General features: G+C 39.7%; 2 protein-coding genes across 2 annotated transcripts; one reads left to right on the top strand and one right to left on the bottom strand.

Moving 5' to 3' along the window:
• Window positions 1–3,375: 3,375 nt before the first annotated feature.
• On the bottom strand, window positions 3,376–3,936 carry LOC143890104 (zinc finger protein 6-like). Its single transcript, XM_077394660.1, has one exon. The coding sequence runs from the start codon at window positions 3,934–3,936 to the stop codon at window positions 3,376–3,378; it is 561 nt and encodes a 186-aa protein (XP_077250775.1).
• Window positions 3,937–11,809: 7,873 nt separating this feature from the next.
• Window positions 11,810–12,646, top strand: LOC143890094 (uncharacterized). Its single transcript, XM_077394648.1, has one exon. The coding sequence runs from the start codon at window positions 11,810–11,812 to the stop codon at window positions 12,644–12,646; it is 837 nt and encodes a 278-aa protein (XP_077250763.1).
• The last annotated feature ends 2,036 nt before the right edge of the window (window positions 12,647–14,682 follow it).

Below are 14,682 nucleotides of genomic sequence, written 5' to 3'. Positions count from 1 at the left end.
GTTTTTGAAGAAACCCGTTTTTCCTCCATGTTTTCTTTGTTAATCCTCTATTCTTATTGTATACCTCAAGTTTTTGAGAAAGACTTTGTATTTCTCTTTCCTTAGTGGATTTCTTCCTGAATTTGTCCCGTAGTTTTTCCATTCACACAGAAGGATTTCCCACGTTAAAATCGTGTGTTCTTGATTTGTGTGGTGGATTGATATTTTTGTGCTTTGTGGTTTTCTTGTTCGTGGGTATTGTCTTGATTCATAGATAGAAGGGGGGAGATTTATCCGTTGCGGTCAATCCGTGTTTCCCCAACACGAACTAGAATGGCAGGAGAGAAATGAGATCGAGGAGACTAATGAAAAGTGAACAAAGAAACTTTTATCTTCTTTAACTCTATTTTTGATAGGGAAATGATAAATGCGCCACTTTTCATCACTTGGGACACCCCGCTACATGCTACAGTGTATCTATGACCAAAAAGGTGCTGATGTACTTCACATTTGAAGGATTGAAGTGACCTGATTGCTACGTACAATGCAGCTAGGTGTTCCAAGTGATGAAAAGGGGCACATTTATCATTTGCCTATTCGTAGTTATTTTACCAACTTACTTTAATTACCTGGTAAAAATTCCTGTTTTGGATTTTGAGAATCAATTGTGAGTCCAAAAACAGATTATTTGAATCAAAATTAGATGTAAATTTGAGTCCAATAATCAGTTTTAGAACCACAATCGATTCTTAAAATCCAAAACAAACGAGGGCTTGACTAGATGTGGTTGGCCTATACTAATCCAGCTAATAAATTAACCTTATAATCAGTCCCTGATCATGGGTATTTCTAATAATTTCACATCTTATCTTTTCTTCAATCTAGATCATTCATGGGCCCATAATCAATTGCATCTCAAATTAAGTCTTGAAAAGAGAAATTATATGAGTTGTGGTCATAAAAACCCATATCTTCAAAAGGTACGGTACGACGCGTACCATAGGATGATCCAAACCATCCTTTTAATGGGCCACAACGAAAATAGGTTGTGCCCCAAAAATCATTTCCATAGGATGATCCAAACCCTCCGATCTATACAGGGATTGCACATTATGGACACTTCTATAGATCAGAAGGTTATTATCATCCTATGGAAATGGTTTTTGGGGCACGACCTATTTAGCTTGTGGCACATCAAAAGGACGGTTTGGATTATCTTATGAACTATGGTATGGCCCATACTGTACTTTTTGACAAATACGGGTTTATACGGCCAGACATCATAGTTTTTTCTTTAAATGAGGCTCTAAGTCTATATACTTGGAAGATAATAAAATGAAGGGCAGTGACAAAGGGCTGGAGGAGCCACCGTTAAGTCCAAAAGGCTTAAAAGTTAACGATTTCTGTTAAGGCGGGGGAAAATATCCTTTGTGGGGGGGGGGAGGGATATCAATGCCCTAAAATGAAATGTAGGGAGAGTTTAATGGTCTGGACGATCAATCCCTATATCCCAAATATTTGGTCAAATTGCTGACCAAATAAGTGGCTACCCTGGCCCTACTCATAAAATTTTGTCGTTAGTTTTTCAGCCAGTAACCTCCAATCTTTGAAGTGAATTTGTCAATTTTACTTCAAAAACATTTAAAATAATAATGATTATACTTTTTTGCCAAAAGTATTATAAATATGGCATTTGCTTGGCAATTTTGCGGAAAGTTGCAGCCCACTTTTACAGGAGAGAACAGCCAGCCAGATGAATTAGATGAATAAGACAAAATCTGCTAAAATGTAAGCATGTGTGGCTGTTCTCTCACGCAAAAGTGAGCCACGAAATGGCTTTATATGAAATTGCCTAGCAAATCCGTCAATAATGTTCATGTTTCTTGATAAAAGCTTCTAAATATTGAAGTGATGTGCCCCTCTTCTTCCTTGAGGCGGCCCCATCTACTGTATTTATGACTACCCTGTGTGTCTTTCTCTCTCTAACCTGAAGAGAGAGAAAAACACATGTGGGTCGATATAAGACATTCGGGGGTCGATTTATCACTGCTCTATTATTAGGGTTGGCAATGGTTCGGTTTCGGTTCGGTTTGACCCCCAAACCGAAACCAAAACGAAATTTGAATTGGTTTGGTTCTACCAAACCGAACCGAACCGAATCGAAATTTGAATCGATTTGGTTCTACTTAACCAACCAAATTTCGGTTCGGTTTCGGCCAATTTCACCACCCCTTACTCATATTCATTGGAAATCGGGGGCAACGGTTCGGTTTGAGCCCCAAACCGCCGAACTGAGATTTGAATCGATTTGGTACTACCGAACCGAAACCGAATCGAAATTTGAATCGAATTTTCGGCTCGGTTTCGGTTCGGCCAATTTTGCCATCTCTTACCTATTATTATTGTCATTAATATTAGGGCTGCAAACGAGCCGAGCTTTGGGGTGTTCGGGCTTGGCTCGTTTAGTTTTTATAAAAGCTCGTGTTCGGCTCAGCTCGGCTCATCTCAAGAATGATAAAAACATACATTTGTGGGATTTGAACCCAAGCCCCCTCTAAATCCAACGCCTTAATCACTCAGCCAAACTTTCATTTGTGATAAACAACCCACATTCTTTTATTTTATATATAAAAAACAAACATAATCCAAGCTTTAAAGTTCGGCTCGGCTCGTTTATGAACCGAGCCTAAAAAGCTCGCGAGCTTTTCCGAGCCGAAATATACAAACCTCAAGTTCGGCTCGTTTATTTGGCGAGCCTAATTTTTGGGGGCTCAGGTTCAGCTCGTTTAGTAAACGAATGAGCCCGAGCTAAGCTTTTAACGAGCCGAACCCAAACATGTTCGCGAGCCGGCTCGGTTCATTTGCAGCCCTAGTGACTCATTATCATTATTATTATTAGGGATTTGTTAGGGACCATTGCAGACAAGCATTTTGAGTCGGGCAGTTGCATGCGACACCAGCCACCTCAGATGAATTAAATGAATAAGACAAAATCTGTTGAAACGTGAGCCTGTGTAGCTGCTCTCATATGCAACAGCTAGCCACGGAATGATTTATGCGATAGTCCCTCTAGCAAATCCCTTATTATCATTTGCTTCTATTTTCTTCTTCTTATCAATATATGGATAAAAGATTCATAATTAAGGTAGAAAAAATCATAAGCAAAAACTAATATACTAGTAACAAAATATACTCCTCAACAAAAACAGCAGAAAAAATTAAATATATACATCTAACATATGAAACATAAGAAAAAGATAAAAACAGCCATCTCTTTAATAAAAAGAGGAAAAAATATTAATTCACACAAACCATGTTAGATTCGTCAATGTTAAAAAACTCCCCTGCTCAACCTGGTCAACTCAGAACTCAACCGAGCTGACTCGTTTTGGACCATTATGGAGTAGAGGAAGGCGCCAGGCTCAGATGGAGATTGACCTCCACATCCGACTCTGACATTCTCCCATTAAATTCTGTTCTCAAAGGAGGTACATTCGGACCCACATCGGACCCAACACCAATCGGACCCACACTAAACGGACCCGGAATTCGAGGGTAATAAATCCATGATGGAGGCTGTGCTGGTGACATCATCATAGGAGGTGGCAGGGACGTGTAAATTTGAGATGGAGAGTGGAATCGGGCTGCGCTAATGCCAGACCCAGATGAGTAGGATAAGGGTCCGGACCGGGCCGCATGCGGGCTCAGAAGTGGGCCGGACGGTACCAGCCTACGGTCTGGATGGAATTGTGAGCGTTTCGCTCTTTGGCGTTCCTTCTTGTGTGCGTTTTGGTGGCCACCTAATGCTTGAGAGTTCGCGAATTCCCGGCGGCAGTACTGACACTCGAATCTTCGGCTGTTTTCCGGCGTCGGAATTTCATCGGACTCGACCACGGAAAACCCGAATAGCTTGAGTCCGGATGTGGGTCTCCGTTCGGATCCCTTATCGGGACACATGTCGTCTGGAGAGGAGTTCGAGGCTTCGTCCATTGAGAGAGAGAGAGAGAGAGGCAGATGCAGGAAGTTTGGAGGAGAGATGAGTGGCCTTTTTTCTGTGGCTTTATTTATAGTGAATATATTAGCCAAACCTTTTTAGTCTAGTATTTATTAAAATATGAAAACACCCTCACATGTTTTTTAGCATAATACCTTTCGGGGGAGGCTACAAAACAAAAGTTAGTAGCTTCAACTCAATCTCAACCATACAAGTGGCATGTGCATATAGTGTTTGAAATTGATCATCTGTGGGCTCCATTTTGTTTTGTTTTGTTTTGTTTTTGTTTTTTTTGAAATGGTAAAAGTTTATTAGAACTCTAAACTCATGGCCGAGACCGTCGTGAGAATAAGTAAAATGCTAATTAAAGAAATAAAACAACAAAAGCAACAAAGATCAAGGTGGTAAGAAGTCGAAAAAATCTCTAACGTCGATCTATTCAGTCCCGCCTGAGCAAGCAAACCTGCCTGCCCATTCAATGATCTCCGTACATGCTGACCAAGTGACCCTTCACTCGATCAAGAATCTCATCTATCAACTCTGAAAATCTCCAGGAGGAGTCAGTAGATCTCCCATCTAACCATCTAATGACATTCCTAGCTCCACTATTAGCTTGTCCAATTCTCCTCCTACCATCAGACTGATACTTTGAAGAATTGTTCCAACTTCTGCCTAAGTTGAATCCTTAATTCCTATATATCGACCCTGAGAACGCTCACTTGGTGAAACCATTTTCATATCTAAGGAGTCTTCTGTTTCTCGATTGTCCAGAATTACCCAAACTGGAGCCATCAAAATTCAACTTCAACCAACTCGGGTCAGAGTCTTCAACCTAGGAGCAACAGTCTCCTCACGAACCCTATTAATGCAAATTCCGTTCCAGCATCTTCTTATATTAGTGGCTGAATACATATTATAGGCAAGAAGGAATTTAGCCCAAGAGATGACAAGATTAAAAATGGTCAATCGATTGGTGATAGATTGTGATTTGAAAGGCTACGATTTTTCGACGGATATTTGGTTGTGCCCAATTCAAAATAATGATATCACATGATCTGTTCTGATCATTGGATCTGAGCCCTTCATTTGATGGGTCACATCTGGTGATGATATTGACAGATCAGATTGCCATCTACAAGGTGGGAATCTCTAATGAAGGGTTCAGACCATACGGACATTTTGTGGGTGGGACCATCTTGGGATGGGGCTCACTGTCGGCAACTTTTGGCACCAAGCCCGTTTAGGCTCCGGCTTGGATGATGACAATGTCTCCCACAAGGGGAGCTTGATTGACGAATTCTCCCTATCAAATATCTACTTACTTGGATGAGAGAAACCATGGAAAAGGTTTTTTTTGCTTTCACAAGATATCTGAGATCTTTGAGCTTATCCTTACATAAAAGTGACCCCCAACTCCCAACTCAAACAAAAAGGCTACAAGCTTAGCCTATCACCATGTTCCCCTCTCACCTTAAGTTCCCCTTTAAAGGATTCATAACTTTGACATTATGACCCCTCCACTCACTAATGGGTTGTCACACTATCGCTCGCCCAATCGGCTTTGTCCAACGTGGATTTAGGGGTGCAAATTAGGTCTGGTCGGGGTGCACAAGCTTTTGCTAAAATAGGAATTGGAATCAATCCGAACCTAACCCCAATTTATAGTAAAAAGCTCAACCCGAATTCTGAAAAATTGACCTGAATTGCACCCCTACGTGGATTTTGAGGGCTTTCATGGAATTAGGAACCTTATATACTATGGGTTATTGTTAAGATGTTTAATTCAAGATTGGTTGATTAGTCATTATGACTTGAAGCGGGTGTATGGAGTTTCTAGGGGTGTCAATGGACCCATGGACCCAGAAGGTCCGATGAATCCAAAGGATCAATGTATAGGATTTGGGCGTAACATATCCAAGTCATGACCATTGGATCCATATTAAAAGGTTTGAAATTATTTTGGATCACGACCTGGACATAGCCACAAAATCCGATGGAGTGTCCTAGATCCGAATGGAAGCATCAATGTATGAAAATAACATTCATATTTTCGTTCATTTATGCCTATTTATGACGGATATTTTTGTAATGTTAAAAAAGCCTCCTCAAAACATCAAATAATATTCTTTTTTCTGCTTATCATTTAGGTCGTTGTTCTCCTCTGTCATGAGTTTATTCCCTCATATGAAGGACCTAGAACACCTTGGACACTCTGATGGACGGTCCGATTTGAAATGGATCATGACCCATATTGGAACAACACTCCAAAAAGGATCCGATTGGCAAGGGATATAACGGAACATGGCCTAAATATAGGTGGATCCAATCCAAAGTGGCTACGTTGACTAGGCCTGGCAAACGGGTGGGCCGGGTTTCACCCGACCCGTACGGGTCCAAGTAAAAAATGACCCGGAAATTTATGGGTCACTAATTGGTTGACCCAGACCTCACCCGTACGGGCCGGGTGGACCTGTGGGTCACCCGTTTTTGTTTCTTTGTTTTATGATTTTTGTTGTTTTTATAGGGATTTGCTAGCCACCTTCGTCAAAGGCTACTACGCGCCCATCCTTTGCAATTGCATGTGATCATGTGATGATAGCCATTTATGTTGACTTTTTCAGATTTGTCTTATTCACTGATGTGGTGCAAACTGCGAAGGATAAGGGAAGTACGTTTTTACAATGGTGGCTAGCAATAATAATCATGTGGGAATATACTAAGTTTTGGAGAAAAATTAGGGAAAAAATGCTTCAATAAAATGTTGGAAATACCAAAAGAAGGTACTTCTATAGAAAACTTACTGAAAAAACTACAAAAAAATGCATGAAAATATGAAAACTAGGGGAAAATGCCTAAAATAAAATGTTGTTTCACTTCTCTACAGGCACCCGTGGGTCTCCAGACCGGCCCAACTTTTATAGGCCGGGTGGACCCGCGGGTTGTTTTCAAACGTTGACACCCCTAGGGGTGTGTTTGGATTGCTAGAATCAGGTGTTGGAATTGGAATTCTATTCCAATTCTGCCCATTCCAACGTTGGTTCAACAAAAATGGACAGGATCAAGAGGGTGGAAATAGCATCAGCAGATGAAAAGGGGGAAATAATGCTGGGATTTGTTTCCCAACCCATGAGATGGTAGTTTCTGCCCCAGTTGGAATCTAAATTTTACTGAAATTTGTTTAATTAAATTTTTATTTTTACTTTCTTTTTACATTCCGTTTACAAGAGAAATAGAATATGAATCGGATTCCAATTCCTTATCCAGCAATCCAAACGCAGTCTAGGAGTTTGAGTCTAGGATGTTATCATGGAACAAGCATGCATGTAATTACTGTCAACCTTCAAGTATATATAAGCTAAGCTGAGCATGCTCAACCTTTCCGGCAAGAGCTCATGACACCTTGTGAGGTGTCCGCGGCCTTTCGACATTCGAAGTACATGTGATGGTCCACTCAAACTTAGTTCCTGAGGAATTTTATGGTGGTCTTTTTGCAACTTTGAAACTCTTCCACTCCTTTTGCTTTTCTTTTCCCCTTGGAGGGTCCAAACCATATATGTTTTTGGTTCAATATGACAAAACATGAAAAGCAAAGCGGGCCAAAGGCATGAACTATTGTTTAATCACTTAGGATGAGCCAGGGCATCTGTAAGACTAATGGGAACACCAGTACAAAGACGCTCGAGAGAGGGGGAGACCATTCCTTTCGAAACTATAAATTGTACAGCTACTCTTGTTGGGACCAATGAAAGAAATCAAAAGTCGAGTAAGGAAGATATCACTTTATTTTCGTCTAATCATATGATTACCCGAAGATAAACCCCTCTTTCCCTCCAATAATCTTCAGACTCGTAGTTAAACTTTATTGGATATGGTTAGGTCCATTATGTCTTTCGAACCTTTCACAAAACCTCGAGTGAGGGATGTATTATTCTCATCAAATCATAGAGGATAAACCCTGCTTTCCCTCCTATCATCTTCAGATTCCTAGATAAACTTTAATGGATATGGTTAGGTCAAGTATGTCTTTCGAACCTTTAACAAAGAGGCACTTGTTGATTTGACCCAACACTTAAGGCATGTTAACTACAAGGACACAAGCAACAACATCTAAGATTGCGGAATCACCGGAATGGCCCACCGGACCCCAGAAAGCCACTTTAAAGGTGGGTCCGGAAACACATGTTGTGCACCTATGTGATGTAACACTGAGACAAAGTGCATGGCTGTGGTTTTGTTCTCTAATGCTGGTGTCATCCATCCACATCAGATGAACCATTAAGCTTTGTTTTTAAATTGGCATCAAACCTTTCACTTCATCATAATATTATTCTAACCCATATCAAGTTAGACAAACACAATCTTCACTTATGTAAGTGCTTTGATGTTTAATAAGTCACCTGTTTGATATTGGCACTCCTCACTTTCCTAATAGAGGTTACATGGTGTCCACATGGAAAAATAATGGATGGAAAAGTGAATGTGGGGGGTTCAGCCATTTGGTGATCTAATAGGCCCTACAAAGAATGGATTATAATAGAAATTCTCATGTGTTGGATAATACCAACAACCCAATAGGTTAATGAAATTTGAACAGTTGTTCATTTTGCACAACTAACAATGGTTAGGATCATCTAATAGAGAAGATTTTGGAGTACAGGGTACATCCTATCTATAACCAGCAAATGAATGGTTAGGATCACTGGAAAAAGATATCCTCTTATACTTTTATCAGCACAAGCTGAACAACCATGTTTTGATATTTTCGCTAACCTATGTTGTCTTTTAGTTTTTAAAGAGCTGTCAAAAGGTTATTCCAGTTCCCAAAAGCTCTCACAAGCCACTTAAAAAAGAAAAGACAGGCTAGAACCGTGCAAATAACAAAACGTGTTGGTCCGCGCTGATATCATTTCCCTAAACAAGCGCCTCGCTTGTATTTTTCCCAAGGAAAATATGCACCTTCCTAAAAAAAAAAAGGGCCATTTTTAGAAGAGAAGTGATATTTACGGCGCTGGGTGCCCCTATTGATCAAAAGGGGCGTAAATATCACTTCCCTTTTGGAATGGCAAACACTAATTAGAAAAAAAAATGTGAACAAAACAGAAGAGTACAATTAAAACTAGGAAGTGTGGATATCATTTTCCCTTTTAATAAATATATTTTTTATGGGTGGCAAAATTGGCCAAACCGAGCCGAAACCGAACCGAAAATTCAGTTTTGGTTTGGTTAAACCAAACCGATTCAAATTTCGGTTCGGTTCGGTTTGAGGTCAAACCGAACTGAAACCGAAGATCTCCAATGATTATGAGTAAGGGGTGGCGAAATTGGTGGAACTGAACCGAACCGAAAATTCGGTTTCGGTTTGGTTCAACCAAACTGATTCAAATTTCGGTTCGGTTCGGTTTGGGGGTCAAACCGAACCGAAACCGAACCATTGCCACCCCTAGTGTCAATGGATCCACCTATGTCTTTCTTGGTCACGAGTTAATCCAAACCCATGTCAATCGGATTCTTTTTGAAGTGTTTTTGGGATTTTACTTTGTGAGTTTTGGTCACGATCCTGTCCTAGGTCCTACTTACGTCGTACTCAACTTAGAATAAGGGGAGGGAAGAGCAAAGGGAGGGGAGATTTATCAACGAAACAAATCGCACGAAAATGAAATATTTTTAGGAAATGATATCAGCACAACCTTGTTTTGATATATGCGCTCACCTATCTTGTCTTCCAGTATTTAGAGAGCTCTCATAAGGTCATTTCGGTTCCCTAAAAGCTCTTACAATCCAATTAAAAAAGAAAAAACAAGCTAAAGCCCAGAGGAGAGAGATAGAAACATAGGGAGTCAATTTAAGACATTTGGGAGTCGATTTATCACTGCCCAAAAATGAATTGTATTTGTGTACATTGGCTCCCTCCATATGGATCTAATAGACACGATTCAGATAGAGCTGTTGTGTCTAAATCATGTCCATTAATATTTGGATCCATCGGGCAATCTGGGTCCATTGACGCCCATAATAATATGGGATTTGCTACGGACCACGGCAAAAAGGCATTTCGAAGCTAGCTTTTGCATGTGAGAGCAGCCACACTGGCTCACTTTTCAGCAGATTTTGTCTTAATTCATTTAATTCATATGAGGTGACTGCTCTCACATGCAAAATGCCTTTATGTGATGGTCCCAGCAAATCCCTAATATTATTATTATCTATGGAAGGCTGAAGTACTTTAAATCATGAGAAGGGCTAATGCTAGAGTATAAATTAATTAATTAAAATGATTTAAGATATAGACTTGCACTACATGTCTAAGTGGTGGGTACATTATGCCCTTTTCAACTCTAAGAGCCTCAGATCATGTCACTTTGCATCACTCCAACAATAATAGAGAATGTGTATGAGCCAATGTCTCTCAATGCTTTTGAATAATTGACTTATTGTTTCCCTATGCAACCCTTTAGAGACTATTTATGGGTCCATATCTCAAATGATTTTGAATTAGGAGGAAAGTGATATATTCACCTCCTTTTCTTTCCCTGGCCACCCCCTCTAGTGTATTATGACCATGGTTTAAAATTTCGACCGAAATCCGAAATTTCGGATACCTATCGGGACTGAAACCGAAAAATTCCAAAATTCAATTTTTCGCCGTTTACCAAAGTTCGGACCGAAATTTCGGTTTAATGACATTATTTATTTAAAAAAAAAAGTGTTACAAAATTTCGGCTGAAATTTCGGAATTTCGGTCCCAAATTCCAGAATTTGGAACCAAATTACGAAATTTCGGTTTTTGGTGGGGTCTGAAACGGTTACCGAAACCGAAATTTTAAACCTTGATTATGACTACATTTTTACACCACAAGGGGTGTATTATGACTTATGAGTACATTTTTACACTACATGGGGTGGCCTGTGAAGAAAAAGGGCAAATGTATCATTTCTCTTTGAATTATTGGATTGGATTATTGTGCCTAAGCAATGCTTCACTTTATGAGAAACCTATTATTTCGCGGGCATTTAAATGGTACACAAGCCCATGTGTCATGCCACATGGGCATCCGATACGTGACACGATACGATAGGTTAGACACGGGCTTACGACAAGTGTTAGTGTCCGATTGAGACATATATCATTGAATGTTTATAGTATATTAGAACTTTATTGACCACTTTTAGAACTTTTTTTCCTTTTCCTTTGATTTCAAAAAAAAAAATAGGGGAAAAAAAACAAAGGGAAATGTTATCAGCACTACTGTATTTTGACGAGGGCACTCCTCACTTTATTAAAAGTACGGTATGGCCCGCACCGTAGGATGATCCAAACCGTCCATTAGATGGGTCATAGCCTAAATAGGTTCTTCCTAAAAATTTATTTCCGTAGGTTGATCCTAACTCTCCGATCTCTAGAGGGTTAGGATCAACCCTCAAACATTCAGATCGGAGGGTTAGGATCAACGTATGGAAATGATTTTTCGGGCACAACCTATTTAGGCTGTGGCCCATCTAATGGACAGTTTGGATCATCCTATGGTGCGGGCCATACCTTACTTTTAATAAAGTTAGGAGTGCCCTCATCAAAATACAGTAGTGCTGATAACATTTCCCAAAACGGATTATTGTATTATGTATGTGATGCGCTGTAATGCTATTCCACATGTTATACGATATGTTTTACACCACTAAGGGAACACATTAATTCAAACAGTATACTTTGTTTTCAAATCACTATATTTGGTTGAGATTCTTGATAGTTTGCCCAAGTAAGGCCCCCTCTGTAAATCTGAGCGTGAATCTATCGATCATTTGTTCTTTAAATGTAGCTACTCTGCTTGGCTATGGAAGATGATTCTTTGGAGAAGCGGGTATCACAGACACCTCCTGCGATCTCTTGTAGATGAAGAAGAATGGATCCGTCTCCACTCTAAAGGTAAAGGTCAAGCCTCCACAGCCTTAAAGCTCTGTTTTAGTTCCTTAATTCACAACCTGTGGCTAGAAAGAAACCAGAGAACATTTGAGAACAAATCTAGACACAAGCGTATTCTGCTGCAAGCCATTCTATCAGATATCAGTATCAGGTTAAATGCCCTGATGATCAAGGACAAAGCTTCTCCTTGGAACATTGCGTCGGCGATTAACTTTAAATATAAGTTCAATCCAGAAACATGCACCAACAAATCTTGCTCATGGATTCCGCCGGAAGAGTCGGAACTCAAACTCAATACTGATGCTTCTTTGGAAGCAGAGGGAGGAGGTTTGGGAGGCCTCATTCGGGACTCAAAAGGAATGATTCACTCTATGTTCTCAGAAAATGTTGACAAAGAAGAGATTTTTGAACTTGAAATTCTGGCTATCGAAAGAGGAATTCGCCTTGCTATGAGCCTGGACCACTCCAACATCTGGATAGAATCTGATTCAAAATTCGCGGTGGATGTTGTTCAAGGATCCATACCTCCCCCCTGGAAGAAGATAAATGTGATTACTCATATCCGGGACCTCCTTTCGCACTTCAAAAAATGGCGCATCACCCATATATGGCGAGAAGGTAACTCTGTTGCTGACATCCTCTCCAAAAGATCATTTCCATGGAAAGGTTGCCCAGTTCAAGTGCTGTTTGCTCCTCCCCTTCTCCTCTCGGCAGTTGACGACGACCGAAATGGAACTCTGTTTTTGAGATTGTAGGCAATGGCTGCCTTTTTCATTTTTTTCAGTGTTGGGATTTTCATCCCTGTGCTTTGGCTCTTAAGGCCCTTCTGTTGTACTTGATTACTCATCTATGAACCTGGTAGGGGTCTTGCCTAACCCCAGCTTACCCAAAAAAAAAAAAAAAAAAAAAAAAAAAGTAAGGCCCCCTTTTTTGCTTGTTTGGATTTTGGGAACCGATACTGTCCAAAACCTAATTGTTTTACTCAAAACTAAGGCCCTGTTCGTTTCATATTGTCATGGTGAGGGCCCCAACCGATTATCGGCCCAAAATTAAACAAAATTTTGGGCCAATAATCAGTTGGGGCCCTCACCAACTGTTCTCGCAATCTGAAACGAACAGGACCTAAGGTGCCGTTCGTTTAAGATTGTGAGAACCGATTGTGAGTACAATACCAATTATTCGACACCACTTTATCCATAAATTCGAGTCCAATAATCGGGTACTGTACTCACAATCGGCTCTCACAATCTTAAATGAAAATGGCTTAAACATGATTTTGAGTCCAATAATCAGTTTTGGAATCACAATTGGTATTCAAAATCCGAAACAAACAGGACCTAAGTGGTTACCAATTATAGTTTAAAATACATAAGTTTTATAAAAGAGGAAAGTGTTTCTAGTCCGGCCGACTAGAGATCATTCTCTAGTCCGCCACCCAAAAACACATGGGTCCCACATGGGTGATGCAAAGCATTCATTTGATGGGCCCTGACATAGAGACGGTGTCCACAAGAAATTAGCTTCATAGGATCATCCCAACCCTATGATTTGTGGAGCTTAAAATGGACGGCTATAAACCGCCACAAATCTGTCCATTTTTTAACTCCACAAATCGAAGGGTTAAGAAGATCCTATGAAGCTGAATTTTTGTGGACATCCTATCTATGATGAGTCCTATCAAATGAATGCTATAGATCACCACAAAATATGTGGGACCCATGTGTTTTTGCGTGGCGGACTAGAGAATGATCTCTAGTCGGCCGGACTAGAAACACTTTTCTCTTTATAATAAATTGTATATATTTCTTATATTTTCATTAAGAATTGCCCCAAAACTACAGCGGCGGCTTAACTCATTTTTCAATTGACATGAGTCGACTCTACAAAACTTGGAGTTATCTTTTTTAGCTTTCATACAATGTTTATAAGATAACCCTGTAATTAGAATAGTGATAGTGCAATTTTGCCCTAATGTTATTTGCCAAGGGCCCATCAAATTGTAGCTTATTGGGTCCATATTGTTGTAATCACATAAGAGAAATGATATATTCACCCTTGTTTTTACTTGGGACAGCCCCCTTACATAATCCTATCCTAGGAATCTTTATGACTAGTCTTACCAAGAATGGTCCAATCACAATCTAATAGAAGGAAGAGTTTTTGGCCTATAAATCTCTAATTATAAAATATATTCCAATTAGTTGCATGAACCAAGCCAAAAGTTTTAAATTGGGTGGCAATATCATGATTATCATCCCCTTTAGGAGATGCTATCCGCATTCTCGTGTTGATAATTACACCCCTCAAAATTATTTTATACTTTCCTAGTATGCCGTTAAAAGATTATTACAATTCCAAAAAAAAAATATATATATATATATAGAGCTCTAATCTGAGAAGTAAAATAAAGAGAAAAACCAAATAAATAGAGTTTATTTCTGCAACTACCACTTAGATCCAATTTGAACTCAAACTACTTGATACATCTATTGTACATATGTACAAGAAAAAAGATCCTGCTAACCTTCTATTGCCATTGGAAATTGAACTCGTACTATCACTGCAAACTGCAATTTGTAATCCAACTCGATCTCTATCAACAATATTTTATTATGGTAAATGTTATCAGCACTACTGTATTTTGATGAGGGCACTCCTCACTTTATTAAAAGTACGGTATGGCCCGCACCATAGGATGATCCAAACCGTCCATTGGATGGACGACAGCCTAAATAGGTTGTGCCCCAAAAATCATTTCCATAGGTTGAACCTATCTCTCCGATCTATAGGA

This window comes from Tasmannia lanceolata, unplaced genomic scaffold (assembly GCF_043159265.1).
Source record: "Tasmannia lanceolata isolate RefF3 unplaced genomic scaffold, GAP_Taslan_0.1 ptg000002l, whole genome shotgun sequence".
Lineage (NCBI taxonomy): Eukaryota > Viridiplantae > Streptophyta > Magnoliopsida > Canellales > Winteraceae > Tasmannia > Tasmannia lanceolata.
Note: the sequence above shows the minus strand (reverse complement) of the source record. Positions and strands in the feature narration are given on the sequence as shown.

Excerpts from the sequence above, each read along its gene's own strand:
- LOC143890094 (XM_077394648.1), top strand. The coding sequence starts at position 11,810 with ATGATTCTTTGGAGAAGCGGGTATCACAGACACCTCCTGCGATCTCTT.
- LOC143890104 (XM_077394660.1), bottom strand. The coding sequence starts at position 3,936 with ATGTGTCCCGATAAGGGATCCGAACGGAGACCCACATCCGGACTCAAG.